The 21,558-nt window shown below is 46.7% G+C and overlaps 1 protein-coding gene across 1 annotated transcript in view; it reads left to right on the top strand.

Moving 5' to 3' along the window:
* T265_12583 (hypothetical protein) overlaps positions 1–21,558 on the top strand; it is a gene marked incomplete at both ends in the record, with an annotated part of 44,084 nt that overhangs the window by 6,159 nt on the left and 16,367 nt on the right. Inside the window, 2 exon segments of the mRNA XM_009164407.1 lie at positions 18,322–18,733; positions 19,160–19,477. Of these exon segments, the coding sequence (XP_009162671.1) occupies positions 18,322–18,733; positions 19,160–19,477 (730 nt within the window).

Raw genomic sequence — 21,558 nt, 5'->3', positions numbered from 1 at the left:
GATATTGTAACCCTTGCAGGCGATTTGAATGCTCAAGTAAGTCATCTGATCTCCTTGCAATCACATTTGGGCGGTCAATATGGAGTCGATGTTTGCCGCACAGACAACAGAGATCGACTCTTTCAGTTGTGTGCTTCTCATGAACTGTTTTTGAGAAGTGCGAACATTGGACAAAAACGTTCGCACCGTGTAACCTGACGGCCACCAACTGTAAATGAACCGTGATCCCAGTTGGACCACCGGTGGAGAACCAAAATTCACGACTGCCTTTCCTTCTGACTCCTATTACTTGATTCCGATCACGCCATGGTGCGTGCACGCCTGGTAGTTCCATTCCCTTCAGGCCCTCGCAAGTCAGCAAGAAGCATGCCAATTCACTGTCTTCGAAGAGCTACCATAGCTCAACAGTATCGATCTGAGCTAGTCCAACAACTCTCTACAGTGAACCAATGCTGTGGTGGCAGTGAGGATGTAGATGAAGCGTGGCAGAATATGAAAGGAGTTATGTTAGCGGCGTTCAGTGCTGTCTGTCCGACTTCCCCAACTCGACTACAAGACCACTGGATATCATCGAGATCGCTGCCCATGATTATTACCAGGAAAGCTATACCGGCAGACCAAATAGTGAAGGGTCTGAGGAAAGACTAAGAGGTCTGGTGGACATCGAAAGCTCGGTGGATGGAGAAGGCCTTCGCCGCGGGAAACAGCCGTGCCCTATATCAACTAAAACGATCGACGGCGCTAGGAAAGAAACGGTCAGCGAAACGATAAGTGAAATAGATGACTCATTAATTCACTCAAAAAACATCGACTGGAAAGATAGACCGAACAATTCTAAAAGTAGCTCAGCTGTCCCCCTTCAACACGGCCTGTGGAGCTAATGCATACGGCCGAACGGAATGTATACTTTGATCGCCCGTCGCAAGAAGAAACAAAGCACTAAATATCCTTACTGAAACGTGAGAAGGCACCCGGACCGGGCGGTCTGTATCCAGCCCTCTTCAACGAAGGCGGAAAATCCCTGGTGACCCATCTGGCAAAGTTTATTGGTGTCATGAGCAACGAAGAGAAGGCGCCTGCAGAATGGGGCATGTCGACAGTTATTCCCATCTTCAAAAAGGGTATGCGGACGCTTAGTGAAGACTCCCGTGGCATCAGCCGTTAAAACCAAGCTGTGTTCCGTCCTGCAAGAGGATATACCAATCATATCTTCACCCGCCGATTAATTCTGGAACAGCTACAATGCTTTCAGCAACCAACAATGGTTGTGCTTCTTGATCTGAAAGCAAATTTTAACTGTGTGAACTGCCAGGCACCATGGCAGCTTCTGTGGAGCAAAGGTGTCCCCCGTAAGTTCTTGACCCTCCTCAAGGCTTTGTACACCAACTCCCACAGCCGTGTGGAGGTCTACGGGAAAACTCGTCATTGGGACGACCATGGAAGGCTCACTATCAGCCTTTAATGCCTGTGAGGTCGATTTTCTCCCTGGATGTCCACCCAGATATGGAGTATGCAGACGACATAGTTCTTCTTGGATCTGACCCTGTGGTAACGCAAACAATATTAAATGATCCAAATAATTCTGCCTGAGGATTCGGCACGCGCTTCAGACCTGCAAAGTGTAAAGTCCTACTGCAAGACTGGGTGAGCTCTGACCCTAGCCTCATGCCTGCAGATGAATTGATTGAGTTAGTAGACAAACTAGTTTACTTGGCCAGCTATACCAGTCCATGTGGTCTCGCGAAAGATGATATTTCCATCCGCATTGGGAAGTTCAGAGCAGCTTTTTTGAACCCGCGTCACCTGTGGCGTAGGCGTGACATCAGCTTATCCGTCAAGGGTCGAGTTTACAATGCTACGATGCACTCCATATTATTATACGGGTCAGAGACTTGACCGCTGCGCGCCGAGGACATCAAAATACTTTCAGTGTTTGAGCTCCAACGTGTTCAGAGCATCGCTCGAATCTGGTGGGAACACCAGATCAACAATGCTGAAATACGTCTAATGATATTCTGCGGAAATAACTCACCCTCGTTAGATGAAGTGATCACACTGAACAATTTGCACTGTCTTGGCCACGTGCCGCGTATGCCGATCGATCGACTTCCTCGAAGGACTTTTATCGCACAACCACGTGAAGGGTGGAAGAGAGCCAGAGGCGGTCAAACAATGGCTTGGCAGCGAAGTATGAAAGCCACTACCAGCGGACTCAGCTGCACCGGTCGTTGCCGTCTTCCTGGGTGGGTACCGCGAGACGGGTCACATCAATGGTTAGAGACATTGTCAGACATCGCCCAGACGCGCCCTCAAGTGCGCTCGTGCATCCAAGCGATTACGTTCAATGCATAACCCCCTTCCCAACTCTCCCACTTAAAAGTCCACTTACAACGCTGTCTCAGCGCACGAATTTATCAGCTCTCGCCTCCAATGCGCAGCTACCTACCCCATCTCCTCAAACCATCGGTGAAAGAAACTGTGGCAGCTACAACCACTACGACAAATATGCGGTTCTCACAATTGACATCAGCTGGGTCGCCTTACCTATTGCATATAGTAGGGCGGGCAAGCAAAAAATAATTTTGTCCACCTCTCTTCCCATCTCATTAATAATACTCCTCCTTAGGGCACATTCGGATTGCTAACCTCCTTTACCTTGCATCGGTCTTAGCCGCGACATCTGTGCGTCAGCCGGTGTCATTAGCTTTAGACATCTCGAAATCAATCTCCAAGCTTGATCCATCTGAATGCATTTAATGTTCGCACTCTGAAGCAAGCAAAACAATATGCTGCTCTTAGATTCACTCAAAACTGATGAATAATGTGTATCAGAAACAAGAATTCAATCTCCATGCGGAACTGCCCCACCACTCCATACGCTGCGCTTATCTGGCGGCCCAGAGGCCTGTACCACAGTAATGCGGAGATTGGCGTCGTTCTAAGTCTCCGGGTTGGAGTGACCTTGCTCGACTGGATATTCGTTCAGAGTTGCCTCTGTGCAGCGTGTCTGGCAACGTCCCTGATGGAATTTCAGAAGCGTGACGTTGATCGCTGTTTGTTTATTGTATCTGCTGACACCACTTATCATATGGTGTCTTCCAAAAACGTGCCAGCCAAGGACCAAAACTGACCACATCGCCATCGGTGACCGGTGATGCTTATCAATGACTGCCTCTCGTGATGGGACACTTGTGTGGATTCTAACCATGCACTTGTCCGGAGTCGCTTCTGTCTTCGCTTTCTTGGGCCGCGTAATGCGTGGGAGACTCACTTATAAACCGAGGAGCTGGCAGGTTATCATCGCAACTCATGGCAACCATCTTCTGGACTCCTCCAACTGCTCCATCGTTAGATATTAATTCTTCCTGCAACGAGATTGCCACATCCTTGGACAACGCCAGAGGTCTCACTCGTTGCATTGCACTACAAGGTTCTGGACATCAGACAGAACAATGGCGCTGCTTGAATCCCGGAGCAGTCTTCCTGGTTATCCTGAGCGTAGTCCAGCCCAGCGAATTATCATGCACCAAGTAAAACTCAACTTGCGCACCGACCATGAGGCTTTGTAGTGGCGAAAAATTAAGGAAATGGAAAAGGCGAAGGACGCTGGGAATGCCGGAAGGTGATTTCGGTTGATCCACGCGACCTGTCCTGAAAATCTCATGTGAGCGCAGCTACCAAGGATCAAACTGGAATGGCGATTTTCAGTGAAGCATGCCTCGACTGCAGGGCCAAGCACTTTGAACAACTCTCTTGGCCACCTGCTGCCACGTATTCGGACTTTCGAACTGCACCAGGATCCTGGATGATGAACATGTAACCCTGTACGGCCTCGGCATATCTTCTCGCAAGCACTACCGCGCTCGTGATCCGGATGATTTCCTACCTGCAGTGTTCAAGGGTGAGGATGAAGTCCTCAGTCATTGCTTGTGTTCCCCGTTTGTCTCCATCTTGGAAAAGTAGGCTGTCCCAAACAGCTGGTGGCGAATCGTGAGTAACTGCCGTTCTCAAAAAAGGGGACCTGCGCTGAATGTGGTAGTCACAGAGAGGTCAGCTTGACTCCAGTTGCGTTGGAACCCTTGGTGTCATTTGTCATTTTCCGCCGTGTGGTGCTCTGTGAGGCTTTACCTTCGGAGTAGAAAGCGGGGTTCTGGCCTGTTACGGGTTGCGTTATCGAAATCTTCGCATTCCACCCTGTCCTATAACAATGCCATGCGTTTAAGCCACTCACAACTCTGGCATTCCTAGGTTTCCAAGTCTCGTTTGACTCAGTTGACCAGTCTTTTCTCCTGAACACGCTTGCTCAGCAATGAACAAGACTAGGTAGTGAGACGAGTGCTAAAAGGTCTTCCAAACCCTGGTGTTCAAATAGCTACTGACTAAAACCTCACTGATCTGAAATATCCAGACGACATCGTTCCCAAGTTGAGAAGGTATGCATGTTTTGGGTTAATATGCCGAGTCATCGTTTGCTGATAAAAGTGCTCTTCTTCTTGCCCAACAGTGGCTCAAGCAGACAGGTGGTCAGCCTTTGAATTGACAACGGGTATGAACGCGATTGCAAGAAGTCTGGATACTGTCGGTGTGACTTTCCTTGCAGGAGGGTGTTCGCGTAATGCTTGCTGTTCTGGGTCTTGGATACTGCAAGATACGACTAGCAATGAATGTTGATTATGTTCTTGGTTTTACTTTTTTCGCATTGTCTGAATTTTTATTTGAATGATGTGGTGAGCTAGCACTAAGTTTCATTTCCATCCACTTTAGTTTGTTCGTTCGTAGTAAGGCTTTGGAAAAATTGGTTATACTTTATTGAGACACCGGTTTTGAACGTCGATGCTGTGTTCCCATTGGTGATGATGATGGTGAACGATTACGATGATTGCTTTGCGGTTTTACCCGCAGGTCTATTTCAAATGTATCATTTTTCGGTTTTATGGTACTATCCCCGGGCTTTTCATGGGATATTTCGGCAAGCCCACGATAGTCCTAAATTTTCGTGACAGATATCTAAGTTGGGTTGAATGTTATGCTAGGGTGTCATCGGATGAATCTAACGTTTCAAGTTTCTTGATGTAACTAGCTCGACTGACGTGAAATACCGCAACATGTATATTTAGTGGTACGGACAGACGGGCATGACACTCATTGGGTTAACTGCCACAACCCCTCGCCTGCCTAATGTATGGTTCCTCGAGCAACCCGATTGCGTCGATTTTTCTGTTCCAAGTTAGGACATACATGGAGGATATTTTCCTACCAGAGGTATCAGGCTACATTTTTGGATGTCTTAGGGATACCATCGGAGTTAAAAAATGGGATCGGGCTGTTCCGCTCTGTTCGAGGCATTCATTTCAGAAACGCTTTTGAGACAGGGCAATACTGTACCGTCATATTCATATTTTGATGACAACAGTTGAGAGAGATATATCCTTTCTGGGAAGTTTTAATCACTTGCTCAGTCGAAGGCGGCTTATGGAAAAATATACACTGTTTTGTTATATCAGTCAATAGCCTACATAGTTGACGTAATAGTAGGATGCTAACCAAACCTGCCAAGGACGTTCGAGTGGTATAACGCATTTTCAAACCAAAAGTTTTTGGGACACCTAACATGTGACTTTTCAGGTGAATGCACTATGATGAGAATCTTGATTTTCACCATACTGCCTGCTTGAAAGTTCATGTGTAATATCCGCCAGATTTTTTTTCCGGACAACTTGTTTTTTGTTCCTCATGATGACAGGTCTTTCTGAATACCCAGGATGGATATGTACACCATCAAAAAGCATTAACTTTGTGTAACTTCATCTTCTTAGAAGGGCCGGGTTTAGTTGTGTGTGTTGTATTATGTTCTTTACGAGGAAATACTTGGTAAAGATTATTTCGAATGAAACCGATCTTTCAATCCCATCACGAAGAGTCTGGACCTTACTGTGGATTGGCGGTTTGTGTACCTCGGTGACCCATTGAGCTATACTGGGGGATGTCCGCGCGACACTCAGAGTCTCTCATACCAGGTTGGTCCATGGGTAGAGGTCCGACGAACGCAGTCTCCTGGCCCTCCAGGTTAGGGGTTGGAACATGTATGGCGACGTGTTCCGTAGAAAACGGTAATGTACTTGTGTTTCCAGCCGAACACCGCTGCCTTGCGGTTAGGCTTTTGAGCCAAAGACTCTGGTTGAGGACCCTAATCGTCCTGTCTACGTCTGGGCACCATGGCCGTATCCCAGCCCTCGTACAACCATGACTTACACAAATAACAATACTCTCATGCCACATCGGCCGTCGCATGGTGCCATCAGCCGGGTCGTCTTACTTGTTGTATACATCAGGGTAAATAAACGAAAACATGCTACTGCTGGTACCTTTCTTCCCATACTATCACGCTTTCCGTCCCCCCCCCTCCCCAAATTTGAATACTTCCTCCGCAGTTTCCTTACCTATTGCATATAGTAGGGCGGGCAAGCAAAAAATAATTTTGTCCACCTCTCTTCCCATCTCATTAATAATACTCCTCCTTAGGGCACATTCGGATTGCTAACCTCCTTTACCTTGCATCGGTCTTAGCCGCGACATCTGTGCGTCAGCCGGTGTCATTAGCTTTAGACATCTCGAAATCAATCTCCAAGCTTGATCCATCTGAATGCATTTAATGTTCGCACTCTGAAGCAAGCAAAACAATATGCTGCTCTTAGATTCACTCAAAACTGATGAATAATGTGTATCAGAAACAAGAATTCAATCTCCATGCGGAACTGCCCCACCACTCCATACGCTGCGCTTATCTGGCGGCCCAGAGGCCTGTACCACAGTAATGCGGAGATTGGCGTCGTTCTAAGTCTCCGGGTTGGAGTGACCTTGCTCGACTGGATATTCGTTCAGAGTTGCCTCTGTGCAGCGTGTCTGGCAACGTCCCTGATGGAATTTCAGAAGCGTGACGTTGATCGCTGTTTGTTTATTGTATCTGCTGACACCACTTATCATATGGTGTCTTCCAAAAACGTGCCAGCCAAGGACCAAAACTGACCACATCGCCATCGGTGACCGGTGATGCTTATCAATGACTGCCTCTCGTGATGGGACACTTGTGTGGATTCTAACCATGCACTTGTCCGGAGTCGCTTCTGTCTTCGCTTTCTTGGGCCGCGTAATGCGTGGGAGACTCACTTATAAACCGAGGAGCTGGCAGGTTATCATCGCAACTCATGGCAACCATCTTCTGGACTCCTCCAACTGCTCCATCGTTAGATATTAATTCTTCCTGCAACGAGATTGCCACATCCTTGGACAACGCCAGAGGTCTCACTCGTTGCATTGCACTACAAGGTTCTGGACATCAGACAGAACAATGGCGCTGCTTGAATCCCGGAGCAGTCTTCCTGGTTATCCTGAGCGTAGTCCAGCCCAGCGAATTATCATGCACCAAGTAAAACTCAACTTGCGCACCGACCATGAGGCTTTGTAGTGGCGAAAAATTAAGGAAATGGAAAAGGCGAAGGACGCTGGGAATGCCGGAAGGTGATTTCGGTTGATCCACGCGACCTGTCCTGAAAATCTCATGTGAGCGCAGCTACCAAGGATCAAACTGGAATGGCGATTTTCAGTGAAGCATGCCTCGACTGCAGGGCCAAGCACTTTGAACAACTCTCTTGGCCACCTGCTGCCACGTATTCGGACTTTCGAACTGCACCAGGATCCTGGATGATGAACATGTAACCCTGTACGGCCTCGGCATATCTTCTCGCAAGCACTACCGCGCTCGTGATCCGGATGATTTCCTACCTGCAGTGTTCAAGGGTGAGGATGAAGTCCTCAGTCATTGCTTGTGTTCCCCGTTTGTCTCCATCTTGGAAAAGTAGGCTGTCCCAAACAGCTGGTGGCGAATCGTGAGTAACTGCCGTTCTCAAAAAAGGGGACCTGCGCTGAATGTGGTAGTCACAGAGAGGTCAGCTTGACTCCAGTTGCGTTGGAACCCTTGGTGTCATTTGTCATTTTCCGCCGTGTGGTGCTCTGTGAGGCTTTACCTTCGGAGTAGAAAGCGGGGTTCTGGCCTGTTACGGGTTGCGTTATCGAAATCTTCGCATTCCACCCTGTCCTATAACAATGCCATGCGTTTAAGCCACTCACAACTCTGGCATTCCTAGGTTTCCAAGTCTCGTTTGACTCAGTTGACCAGTCTTTTCTCCTGAACACGCTTGCTCAGCAATGAACAAGACTAGGTAGTGAGACGAGTGCTAAAAGGTCTTCCAAACCCTGGTGTTCAAATAGCTACTGACTAAAACCTCACTGATCTGAAATATCCAGACGACATCGTTCCCAAGTTGAGAAGGTATGCATGTTTTGGGTTAATATGCCGAGTCATCGTTTGCTGATAAAAGTGCTCTTCTTCTTGCCCAACAGTGGCTCAAGCAGACAGGTGGTCAGCCTTTGAATTGACAACGGGTATGAACGCGATTGCAAGAAGTCTGGATACTGTCGGTGTGACTTTCCTTGCAGGAGGGTGTTCGCGTAATGCTTGCTGTTCTGGGTCTTGGATACTGCAAGATACGACTAGCAATGAATGTTGATTATGTTCTTGGTTTTACTTTTTTCGCATTGTCTGAATTTTTATTTGAATGATGTGGTGAGCTAGCACTAAGTTTCATTTCCATCCACTTTAGTTTGTTCGTTCGTAGTAAGGCTTTGGAAAAATTGGTTATACTTTATTGAGACACCGGTTTTGAACGTCGATGCTGTGTTCCCATTGGTGATGATGATGGTGAACGATTACGATGATTGCTTTGCGGTTTTACCCGCAGGTCTATTTCAAATGTATCATTTTTCGGTTTTATGGTACTATCCCCGGGCTTTTCATGGGATATTTCGGCAAGCCCACGATAGTCCTAAATTTTCGTGACAGATATCTAAGTTGGGTTGAATGTTATGCTAGGGTGTCATCGGATGAATCTAACGTTTCAAGTTTCTTGATGTAACTAGCTCGACTGACGTGAAATACCGCAACATGTATATTTAGTGGTACGGACAGACGGGCATGACACTCATTGGGTTAACTGCCACAACCCCTCGCCTGCCTAATGTATGGTTCCTCGAGCAACCCGATTGCGTCGATTTTTCTGTTCCAAGTTAGGACATACATGGAGGATATTTTCCTACCAGAGGTATCAGGCTACATTTTTGGATGTCTTAGGGATACCATCGGAGTTAAAAAATGGGATCGGGCTGTTCCGCTCTGTTCGAGGCATTCATTTCAGAAACGCTTTTGAGACAGGGCAATACTGTACCGTCATATTCATATTTTGATGACAACAGTTGAGAGAGATATATCCTTTCTGGGAAGTTTTAATCACTTGCTCAGTCGAAGGCGGCTTATGGAAAAATATACACTGTTTTGTTATATCAGTCAATAGCCTACATAGTTGACGTAATAGTAGGATGCTAACCAAACCTGCCAAGGACGTTCGAGTGGTATAACGCATTTTCAAACCAAAAGTTTTTGGGACACCTAACATGTGACTTTTCAGGTGAATGCACTATGATGAGAATCTTGATTTTCACCATACTGCCTGCTTGAAAGTTCATGTGTAATATCCGCCAGATTTTTTTTCCGGACAACTTGTTTTTTGTTCCTCATGATGACAGGTCTTTCTGAATACCCAGGATGGATATGTACACCATCAAAAAGCATTAACTTTGTGTAACTTCATCTTCTTAGAAGGGCCGGGTTTAGTTGTGTGTGTTGTATTATGTTCTTTACGAGGAAATACTTGGTAAAGATTATTTCGAATGAAACCGATCTTTCAATCCCATCACGAAGAGTCTGGACCTTACTGTGGATTGGCGGTTTGTGTACCTCGGTGACCCATTGAGCTATACTGGGGGATGTCCGCGCGACACTCAGAGTCTCTCATACCAGGTTGGTCCATGGGTAGAGGTCCGACGAACGCAGTCTCCTGGCCCTCCAGGTTAGGGGTTGGAACATGTATGGCGACGTGTTCCGTAGAAAACGGTAATGTACTTGTGTTTCCAGCCGAACACCGCTGCCTTGCGGTTAGGCTTTTGAGCCAAAGACTCTGGTTGAGGACCCTAATCGTCCTGTCTACGTCTGGGCACCATGGCCGTATCCCAGCCCTCGTACAACCATGACTTACACAAATAACAATACTCTCATGCCACATCGGCCGTCGCATGGTGCCATCAGCCGGGTCGTCTTACTTGTTGTATACATCAGGGTAAATAAACGAAAACATGCTACTGCTGGTACCTTTCTTCCCATACTATCACGCTTTCCGTCCCCCCCCCCCCCCAAATTTGAATACTTCCTCCGCAGTTTCCAGCTCGAGGACTGACCGTTTTGTCCACCCTGCATCACACTCAGCTGCAGCTCCTGCACGTCCGAGTTCAGTTACAACCCTAAACACTTCGAAGTCTGTTTTCAAACCCCGAATGTCTGTGTACATAGCCATCTGCAAGGTTTGCACACTGAAGCAAACAGGTCGACGGGTGGCTCTTGCCCGTACGCTGGATTCCGTCTGTATTGATGTATGTTGTCTGTCATAAACAAGGACGCAGGACACAAGTACTGTGATCGAACTAACTGCCCCGCGCTGTCTTCCAGGTTCCAGCTGCGCACCTCTGGTGAGGCAGAGGCCGCTGCAGCTGGATATGCTGGGGTGGGTATTGTATTGAGCGAACGAGCGGAAGCGTCTCTGCCTGATTGGATACCCGTTGATAGTCGCCTCTGTGCGGTTCGTTTTTGCAACATCTGTGAGAGAATCTAAAGGAAGTGAGGTTCATCGCACGTTGTTTATAGTGTCTGCTTACGCCCCAACTGACTATAGCTCTGAATTTGCCAAGGACAGTATCTATGATGCTCTAGGTGCCCTTCTACAGCAGGCTAAAAGCTCAGATATCGTTGTGGTTGCTGGTGATATGAACGCCCAGGTAGGTAGACTAAGCGCTGCTAGGGCCCGATTGGGTGGTCGTCTTGGTTTGGACACGAGACGCGCGGATAACGGAAACCGGTTACTTCAGAGGTGTGCCGATCACAGGCTGTTCCTTTGCAGTACGAATTTCCGGAACAGCGGAAATCGCTTGACAACGTGGTGCCCACCAACAAAAGAGCGCCGAATCCGAATAGACTACATCGCCGTCGGTTTTATGTGGCAAGGGTCGATCACCGCCTGCCCCTCCTTCTAGAACACCAGCGTGGACTCCGACCATGCATTTGTACGCTGCTGCCTTTTATTGCACTTTTCAGGTGTGCATGAAACGCGCACACCTCTCTTAGTCACTGAGAAGCTAGTGGACCCAGAAGTCAAACGAAACTATCGGAGCCACATCCTCAAACGCCTGCCGGACGGTACGGTGTCGGATATAAACGGCCACATGGAAAAAACATCCAAAGCGATACTCAAAGCTGTTTGCGGCACAACCCATTTAACCTCACCCAAGTATTGGATCTCTGATAGAACCGTGTCTTTGCTGGAAATCCGGCGACAGATTCCACCTGGCCGCCACCACAACTCCACCATCATCCGACGCCAGGTAAGACTGTCCGCGCAGACTAAGAAGCTTGGTGGGCCCTAAAGGTCGAAGGAATGGAAGATTCAAGGAATGCTAGAAACGTGCGCAAACTGTTCCACCACCTGATTCGTTCGACTGGTCCTCGGAAACCTCTTGTCGGCGAAATAATCAGGTATGCAGCGAAGCAGAACGTTTGGACAGCTGGGCACAGTTCTTCGAGAAGCAGTTCAGCTGGCCGTCCGCTATCTCCAATCCAGCAACCTGGCCTTCAACAGAAAGGTTGAGCGTAAATATGGAGCCGCCTTCAATCTCAGAAGTGTCCGAATGTATTTCTCTACTCAAGCGTCACCGTGCTGCTGGTCCTGATGACCTTCCACCTGCTCTTTCCAAGGATGGCGGTGGGTTCCTCAGTCAGTGGCTATCTAGCTTATTTGGGTGTATCTGGGAGAAGGAGCTGTCCCAGGCAACTTGGCCGAGTCGATAATGGTGCCCATTTTTGAAAATGGTACTCGCAGTCAATGTAGCAACCACAGAAGTGTTAGTTTGACGCCTGTTGTGACAAGGCTTCTGACGTCACTGATTCTTTGTCGTCTTATGGTGGCACGCGAAGTCTTGACCCGTGGGAATCAAGTGGGATCTCGGCCGAGTAGAGACTGCGTTGACCACATTTTCACACTCTGTCAGGTGGTAAAGCAACTCCACATGTACAGACGACCCACAATCCTGGTATTCCTTGACTTCAAGGGTGCGTTTGATTCTGTTGATCGATTAGTGCTGTTAACTACACTTGCCCATCTGGGTATGTCCCAGGAGTTTGTAAACATAATCCGATCCCTATATTCGCATACTTCTGGGCGGGTGAGAGTGTATGGTGAGCTTTCCAGAAGCTCCTCTAGAAAAAGTTGTGTCAGACAAGGGTGCCCACTCTCTCCATTCTTGTTCAACTTCGTCATCGATGAAATAATGAGGCGAACAGTGAACGGTCTTCAAAACCCCGGTGTTCAAATTTTTGCTGATGAGAGACTTATCGATTTGGGTACGCAGATGACAATGCTATCGTCTTTGAAGACCAAAGCGAAGCACAAACCTTGTTGAGTGAACTGACCACCATCATACCATCTTTCGACATGCGCCTTGCACCTACAAAGTGCAAAGTCGTTCTTCGGAACGTGCCGTCTGCGAACATATCTCTTACAATACAAGGAGAGTCACTAGAGATTGTGGAAAACTTTACGTACCTCGTTAGTTGTATTAGCTCTGACGGAAGTGTGTCTGATAAAGTCAGTGCAAGAATCTCAAAGGCTCGAATCATGTTTGCTAATTTGCGTCACTTGTGGCGTCAAAAAGGCATCTCACTGGATCCTAAGGGTCGTGTGTACCAGGCTACAGTAAGGGCTGTGTTGTTGTATGGATGTGAGACGTGGCCTCTGTGGACAGACGATGAGAGGCGTCTTCAGGTTTTTGACCACTGGTGCCTTAGAAGCGTGGCTGGCTTTGGACGGTGTCAGCGTGTTAGTAACGAGTTGATTAGAAAACGGGTATTTGGTTGTGCTGCAGGTAATTCGATCCGGGAAAACATCCAGCATCACCGACTACGATGGCTGGGTCATGTGCTACGCATGCTGGAACACCGTATACCGTGCCTTGCTCAAGATGGCACAAACCGCGAGGTGGACAACGCGTGACTTGGTAGAAGGGCGTGAAAGAGATCGCGAATTGTGTAGGTGTTGTTGGTGTTGTACGCCTTCTAGGATGGGGTCCCCGTGACCCCACGTATGCTTGTCTGGAGACGTTGCAAGAAATAGCGCCTAATCGATGCCGGTGGCATTCGTGCTGTCAGTTTCTTTCCAGATTGTTTGATTGAGCGTTTGGCGGTGTAGGCACCTCAGAATGTTTGAAATAGGCCAGCACTAGGTCCAATCCCTCACCCACCGTTTTTCTCTTCTTTTCACTCTCTCTCTATATATATATATAACTAGAACGATCCTTATGGTTGTACGGCAGTGAATCATCAGTGCCAACATTGCTGTTGCTGTCTTGATGATGATGTTGATTTTTTATTGCGGTATTTCGTAGTCCTATGTTGAGTTCTACTGAATGAAATTAATCAAAAACGATGAAAAGCAGGACGAGGGATCATTTTACCTTCAGTCGTACATGCAACATCAGCAGCGATGAGTACCCCTCAGTAGTGTGATATGACCGATTGGTGTAGTACGACTGAAACAAACGGGGACTTCTTCCAGTGACGTCCGATGGTGAATGTTCGTCGTTTGACGATCATACGATGACATTGTTCCTCTCACTGGCTGGTAGGTTGTTTTAGCTTATGGCCGATGCTTCTGCACATGGACGCTGCGAAAATTTGGATCTATTTGGTCTACACAGTGTTCTCCTGCTAATGCGCGAACAGTGGTGACTGAGTTCTGTGGAAGCTTTTCGGATCGCACTGCAGTCCAAGTGACGGTACGTAATTGTGATTCGCAGTTCCCAGATGGCTCAAGATTTGTTCGGTACGGAGTGCTGAACACCTGAGCACTAAGAATGAATGCACATTCGGGAACTTGGAAGCTCATGAGTTTGCGAAAATTCTTTTGCAGTCGCGTTCCCTCAGACAATTGCATCGAAAAGATGTAAAACTAGGTTGAGGTACCACACAGCGTTGCGGTACTCTTGTTATAAAATCAATGGCAATATACACGCAGTCGTTGAGAAGTTTGATTGATGGGCCGAGGCCATGCGAAGATTTCACATCTTTCTCGCGAATGCAGGGATAACCTCTCCGGATCGCGATCGTTTCGGCTGTTTCGAGCATTCACTGGCGACTGACCTTCGACCAATTCTTGGTGCTCGGTACATGACGCTAAATGATCCGGTGGTCCGTATCGATCAGGTCACTGACGACAGCGCTTGTTTCATGTTTGGTTGCTCCAGTTTCTCGAGAATTCTACGAGTGTTCTCTGATTGTCGTGTTGTTCTACCCATATAGAATGTGGAACGTTTGCAGTCAAATGAGCATATAACCATAGAGGAACCGTGCACTGATATTTTATCCTTGAGATTCGTATTGGGCAATCGGTCACTGCTGCATTGTGTCCTCAGTTGTGCTGTATTGATTTTTCATCTCGAGCAAGCCGTCAAACACCGAGTTCTCTTCTCTAAATCCGTGTTGCTTTTAAGTGGCAGCTGAATGTGGGTAGTCTTTCGTGGCCGTTGTGCTTCTTTCCTTGGCTGCTGGCTGTTGGCGCAAACACCTCCGCACGAACTCTTCTGGGTAACCGTTTTCTGTCAAAGTCCACCGGGTGATCCATATTTTAACATCTAGTTTGTCACTTGTACAGATCCCACGGGCTTCATAGGTCAGAAATTTATGGGATTCCTTTTGTCATTGATATCTGCAGAGCTATTGAATTTGGTGTACTAGTCAGATCATCTAACTTTTCTTTACACCCCACTTTGGACTAAACTATTCGGAATCCTGGTCACTTCAACTTCGTCAATCTTAATTTTGCCATTGTACTCCTTTTTCTCCAATAAAATACACTGTGGGCGTTAACCGTTCTTTGATAGATTTTAGGGCCTTGTTTTCGAGTTCGAACATAAAAATTCGAGCTAAGATGTGATTGAGTCAAGAGTCCATCACAGTTCCTTATCTTTTCCGGCAGCCAGTACCATTTACCAAGAACAGTGTTGGTAGTACGGCGTGAAATTAGTACTTCAAGACCATTGAGTTGTATGGGTGATGATGGAACTCGAATGTGTTCTCTGAGCCACTTGTAAACGGAGAGGGTCAATTAAATTTTGTAGTCACGTGGCTTCGGTATGCTAAGGCGAGTTATTCATGTCGACTATTGCGAGTAGCGGGCTTTGGCATTGTGTATTGTTGGAGGTTCGTGTATACGATGGATGGTTGCTTCACTAGGTTTCAACGAGCCGTTCCACGCTTTCCTACTGTGGCAATTATCCTTTGGACGATTTGAAAGCGTGGTTATTTGTGTTATCTTTTTTGGTTTTGACATACCGTGCGTTATCTGGAGACAAGTCAACCACCTTACTGCCAATCGCTTTTGAATAACACGTCAAGAAGACAAGGGTTACGGGATGTCAACATTTCACTTTTATCTCTATCAAAAAACGACTTTACATTAAAATAAGTAGCAATAATTTCGGTCGGCCGGGATCCTATCCGTAAGATTCGTACACCACTATTCAAAGGATTCCCGCAAACCTGCGCAAATTCTGGATCAGTTGTCAGTTGTTTTCTATGGATGTCAACCTTTTATTTACCAGTGCCCCTTTGCACTAGACTGTAGTTTATTGGTGCGATTTTATTACCGTCCACAAAGTTCTTGCATATATTCCCTAGGTATATTTGAGAGAGTTGATTTTCCCATGTGCTGAAAACGTCCGCTTAGAATCTGAAGGCCAAGAGTATAAACAAATGGATGGCATGAAAACGAATAACTCGCATTGACCATTATTAGCAGATACCTTTCTTGATAGCTTTAGACAGCTTCACACAGCTTTTTGATCAGATCTCGAACGGTCTAGTCTGTAAACGATACGTGGACGAGATTTTGTTTCTCATTGAATTAGCACCTATGCAACCTCATGAACAGTTTACATCCAAACCTTTCCGTTTCTTTTGAGGTAGAAACGTGACAGCTTTGCATTTTTAGAGTCTTATTGCCAAACGCCCAGAAGGCACTTTCAAGTGCAGGCTGTCATGGACTGGGCAGCATTTAGGGCTTTACTCCTTCAGCTCATAAAAGAAGCCACATGCGCACTTTGTTTAACCGCGTCAAATATGTTTGTACTCCTGTCGCTCTTCAGGAAGAGTTCTTAGAAAGGACGCTGATTTCTAACGGCCACCCGGAGAAATTGGTAAGCGTCCATAACACGCCGCAACCTAATCGAGAGGCTGACTACGCAGCGAAGAAAGGGATTTTGTAAGATTGCAGTTTAAGAGAAGTCGTTAAACCACAGCCATACGACATGAATTACGTGCTGTAATCTGTCGTACATACTCAGACGGTTCACTACTCTTGCGGTTATCAATCTCTCTGCCTCTCACGTTATGTACCAACTCTGATGCGGTTGGAGTAGCACGTACATGGGCAGAACAGATGTGAGCTCATGCGAACGCACCTCAGGTCATTCGCCTAGTTATTTGAGTCAGGTGACTAATTTATCGACCAACGGCCTGCAAAATGAGACCCGAAACCCTGTCATCTATTGACAAGCGTCCTATCCACTGGGCGTAGAGTTGACCCCAGTACAGCTTTCAGGATTTTACTGCGCAATGTCAACACAATTGCTAGCCTTCGGTTAGGTCATGTTGATTGATCAATATCGGCCCGGTTTGTGTTCACAAAAGACCCTGACACGCGATCATCTTGCCTTGGACTCGACAACCGGACGTGATTAACCTACCGATTGGCTCCGTTCCACTGTTTTATTCCTATGTTTGCTCGTTTCGATGTTAAACTGGTGGTTTTTAGTGTTGCGGCTAAAGAAATGAAGGTGAAATATCGGTAGCCCCAGGTCTTCGTATTCTTGCTGTATTATTCAGATAAATGAAAGAAACAATATTTTCGGGAGCACTATTCTGGTGCCTTTATGTAGGCGAAATAAGATGATGTACACTCTGCTACGGAAGTCTTTCAGTGATCGCACAATTTGGACGTCACAGGGCTTTTTGGATAAACGGCCTTTTTCCATCATTGGTGGAATGTTTTCACTTGTTTTCTCTGATCGGTCCAGTGTATCTTCCCATGTAAAATCGAGTGGCTAGTCTGATCAAATAGGTTTTTAGACTGGGCTTTCATCTCCGGTTGATAGGAATATGCAACTTGGTACTTAGGGATAGCGCCCCAGGTAATGGCTCTTCATCGGTTGAAGATTGATCTATTCACTTAGCTTGGCAATTGGCTTGCAAACGCTTTTATCACTATTTGAGGGGACGTCGTCAGTCAGATGCCACCGTATCCTCATATGATAACGAAACGTTTGCAAGCTCGGTGAGCAGATTGACTGTCGCCCGCCCAGTAGCCAATAATCACTCGAGCAACTAGTGTTCAGACGTGCTATCAACGTCCTCATCATCGTCATCACCATACCGTGTTGATATCCCGGTCTAAGTCGTTGATCTGTAACTCCCTTTCTGTGCCTAGTTGTCATGCTACCAGAAAGAAGCACGAGGGATGAGATACCGCCAGGTTGCCCGAGCCTAGACAGGATTAATTCGGATGCCGCGACGGGGTTCAAACTGTTGACCTTACGGTCAATAACTCTTCCCCTTAACCATTGGGCCATGTAGAGCTCTACGGTACTGGAATTCATTTTTGTCTCCGGTTAGAAGTGAAGTCAGTGTGCATGTGAGTAAGTATACTTCGCGGATTGTGTCCATTTTGGGTTTAAGTAGGACAAAGCTGACGGGCGCTCGGGAATCACGCCTACCGGATGAGCCTGCAGAAGGGCAAAACCGGTCGTGGATTGTCGAAGTTTTCAGTTTTCATATTTAAGGTGGTCATTCTTATTTATCTTTTGCCACTGTCACACTGGTATCACAGACACTGAGCAAAGGCGCTATAATGTAGAGGTTTTTCGAGGTTTGTTAGGAATACACATTGATCAGATGCTTCAGGAAGATGATGCCTTCTAACCGCGCCGCGGAATTAAAATTTTGGTTGTAAATGAATGAAGATGATCTGCCTCATTATCCATCCTCTTTGCTACTACTAACATTCGAAGTTCTTTAGTCCTCTGCCTTATTGTGTCTGCTTTTCTCCTTTTCAGTAAGATGCATATGGAGGATCCGCGATTTCCAAGCCGCGCTGGTCTAGACGAATGCGGTTTGGCCCTGAGTGATCCGTTGATTTCCCCGCCGCCGTCTCCATCCATCTATGATTTGCACAGACGACGGCCATCTAGGTCATCAGACGAAGAGGACGCAACTGACGAAGAGGAGAACGAAGACGAAGAAGACGTCCCTACGGAAGGTAGCTCGCATGATTCCCCGAACTCTCCTGGTGTTGTAACATCCTTAGCACAGCCACCCACGCTTACTGCTGCCGCGTCTTCTAGCGATTGGCTGTTAGGTACCGAAGTTTCTGTCGATCCGGTCCCTTGTAAGCCACATGGACACAGCTTACCGCCAAGTGATGACACGACGGGGCAGATTTCAGCAAGATCGGCAGTGCCAGCGTCTGTGAGTTCATCCAGCTTCATTCACATTCTTCGAACGAAGTTATGGTCTTCGTGTAGCTTTTGCACTTATCCGTTCGGAACACCGAAAGACAAGTTCCTAGGTTTAGCACAGCTGTAAATTGAACACAGTCTTATTACTCATTAACCTTGACGGGCTGTCTGAACTAAATTAGGTTTCAACTTCACGCCTGACAAGTGGTACTCGTGGTTGGTATTCAGCTGGCACCACTAGTACGCCTCTACAAGCTTTTGTACTATTCTCTTGAAACGTCTTTTCTTGTCTCACGGCCGTCACCACACCAACATTTAATAGGTATTTTTGTTCTGTATCCGACTCACTCCTATACACAGTGAAACTGGCAATACAATCTTCGACCCAAGCCGCTAATTTTGCGCAGATGACTTTTTTACTCCCTTCTAACTTCAGACTTCAAGTACAAGCCCTTCACAGCGGACCTTCGTTGAAATTAACGAAGGGAAAACAACAGAGGTGAGTGAACAAGTGGGCGATGTAGACGCATTTTCGCACACCGAAGCGGTCGCAACTGAGGCGTCTGAGAGGCCAGCATTATCATCACCGCCTGTGCACAACGATGAAACCCCGGTGCATACACGGAGTGCTTCGCCTGTCGAAACGGCGTCTGGTTCACCGCTGCAGCCCGGTTCTGGCACAAACAAGGATGAGTGGTTAACCGAATCCCCGATTCGTGGCCTTACATCACGTAAATCTGGCAGTGGATGTTTGGTATGTCCATGTTCACAACGCAAGTATTTTTGTGAATGCATCTTTTGAGTTTCTTCACGAACGCGCCGTCTCAACAGTGTTGTGTTCTAGTCTACTTCCTACTACTTCAAACCAGTTCTGTGTGTATATATCGATTCACGCATATCTGACGAAACTAGTTTTACGGACTTTTCGGTATCTGTTTATTGGAAATAGGGCAAACTTAAATTGATCAACTGGATGCTTCGTTAGTGGTTCAGAGTGAATCCATGTAGACCAACTATGTTGATGCATGTGTGCCCGCCAACTGCACTTGTCCGTATGGCTGTACTTATTCTCAAAATAGTATGATTGTTCCAGATGACAAACACCTGGATGTGCTCGCCAAGCCCTTCTGTCACATGTCAGCGTCTTTCAAGAGTTGAAATCAAGATTAAGGTTCCTCAAACATACCAGAAAGTTGCCACAGTAGCGAATTTTCGGCTCTACTTGACTGTAGATGAGTTCTTCCGGAAATACGGCTACAGGTTTGTTGTTTTCTGCGATCTAGCCAGCGCAGAAGGTTGGGCATCAAAGTGCGCTCAATTATGTCGCGCTACGCTCGTTTTAACATCATTTTCTGCGATTCGATCTGACCATCGAATCTGGAGGGTACAGGTAATTTGTCAAACACCCTGGTGTGCCACCGGTATGAATTAATGATTACAATACAGCAGCTTCGCACGCCACCACATATAGTAAATGGTTACTCCAAGTATACGTTTACTCCAAGCACGTTCATATGGGCATCTGAATGCGGAGTTTACTTCGGCAAGGTGAGAGCAGTAGCATGTATTCTAGTTTCGTTTTTCGAGTTCGTAGACAGTGTTGGCAATGTTGCAGAAATCCTCATCACATGTTATGCTACTACCATTGTTTGGGGCATCTGCTATTGAAAGACCTCAGTAAGTAATAAAACAAGTCTTTTAGAGGCACTTGTATTTATACCGAAGCGGGATCCTGCTGACGCAAATGTCGTCTTTACTCGTTGCTACTCTGCCTCCGAATGTGGAGTTAGGGTACAATCATCCGTACGAATCAGCATACGGATGTCTGACCTGCGTTACTTCGTTTCATATCGTAGGATGACCATGTGGCGCTCAATCGTTAGGCCGTCCTCCCAATAAAAGGGTTTCTGAGAGACTGAAGAAATAAGTGAACAGAACACAGTCTTGCAGTACAAAGAAGACATTCCTCGATAGTTGTCCGCTTTCTGTCGGCTTCCATTTTCCTTAAACAGTGGCATTGTTGTGGCGTCTTAACTCTTGTGGGACAGATTGTGCAAATGAGGTAAAAAACTCCCTCCACAGGGATGGCTGTAAAATAGTTCAAATGTATGATGGGTATATATATATATATATATATATATATATATTCTATAGAGGAGAATGCCGGTAGCTCAGGTGGCGTAGATGGTCGTTGGCTTGTTCGCTGACCTGGGCAATTTGGTTGCAAACGTTTCATCACCAATCGAGGTGACATCATCAGTGCGTAGTTGTGCGTAGCGGTGGGTTAGTGGTTGTGCACAACCATAACCAGCACGTACGTGAGCTCATGCCAAAACCCGTTTTTGATATGGATATACTGGTGATGTGATTCATTGCGGCTGTCTCACCTATCAAGTACATGGGTATTGGCAAGGAGGTCTCAAAGAACTAGTGGACTGTCACTGTTTCATTGTTCTGAATAATTTCGAACAGAATTGTCTTCCACTGGAATGGTCGCTTCCAAAACGACCAAAGGTAGTATCTTCAGCGACGGAGTGATCTCTCTAGGGGAGGTTATTTTTGTCATGATGTTTTTGTATTCACATCAGGTTAAAGTCCTCGGGACTTCTTCGATAGCTTTTCATGTCAGCGATAACAATATTTCGCCACCCACAACCCTGGGAGTATATGTTTGGTGTAACTATTCCCTCGCCTTATGGTGGCTCTCGAAACTGACTCGAGAGCAACAATCGGGATTCCGGCCTAGTAGGAGTTACGTTGACAAAATCTTCACACTCCCTCAGGTGCTAGAACAATGCCACACGTGTAACTGAGCCAGAATTTTCACATTCCTGG

This window comes from Opisthorchis viverrini, assembly GCF_000715545.1.
Source record: "Opisthorchis viverrini unplaced genomic scaffold opera_v5_5, whole genome shotgun sequence".
NCBI classification, from domain to species: Eukaryota; Metazoa; Platyhelminthes; class Trematoda; order Opisthorchiida; family Opisthorchiidae; genus Opisthorchis; species Opisthorchis viverrini.
The sequence above is the reverse complement of the archived record's forward strand: the minus strand, read 5'-3'. Positions and strand labels throughout refer to the sequence as shown.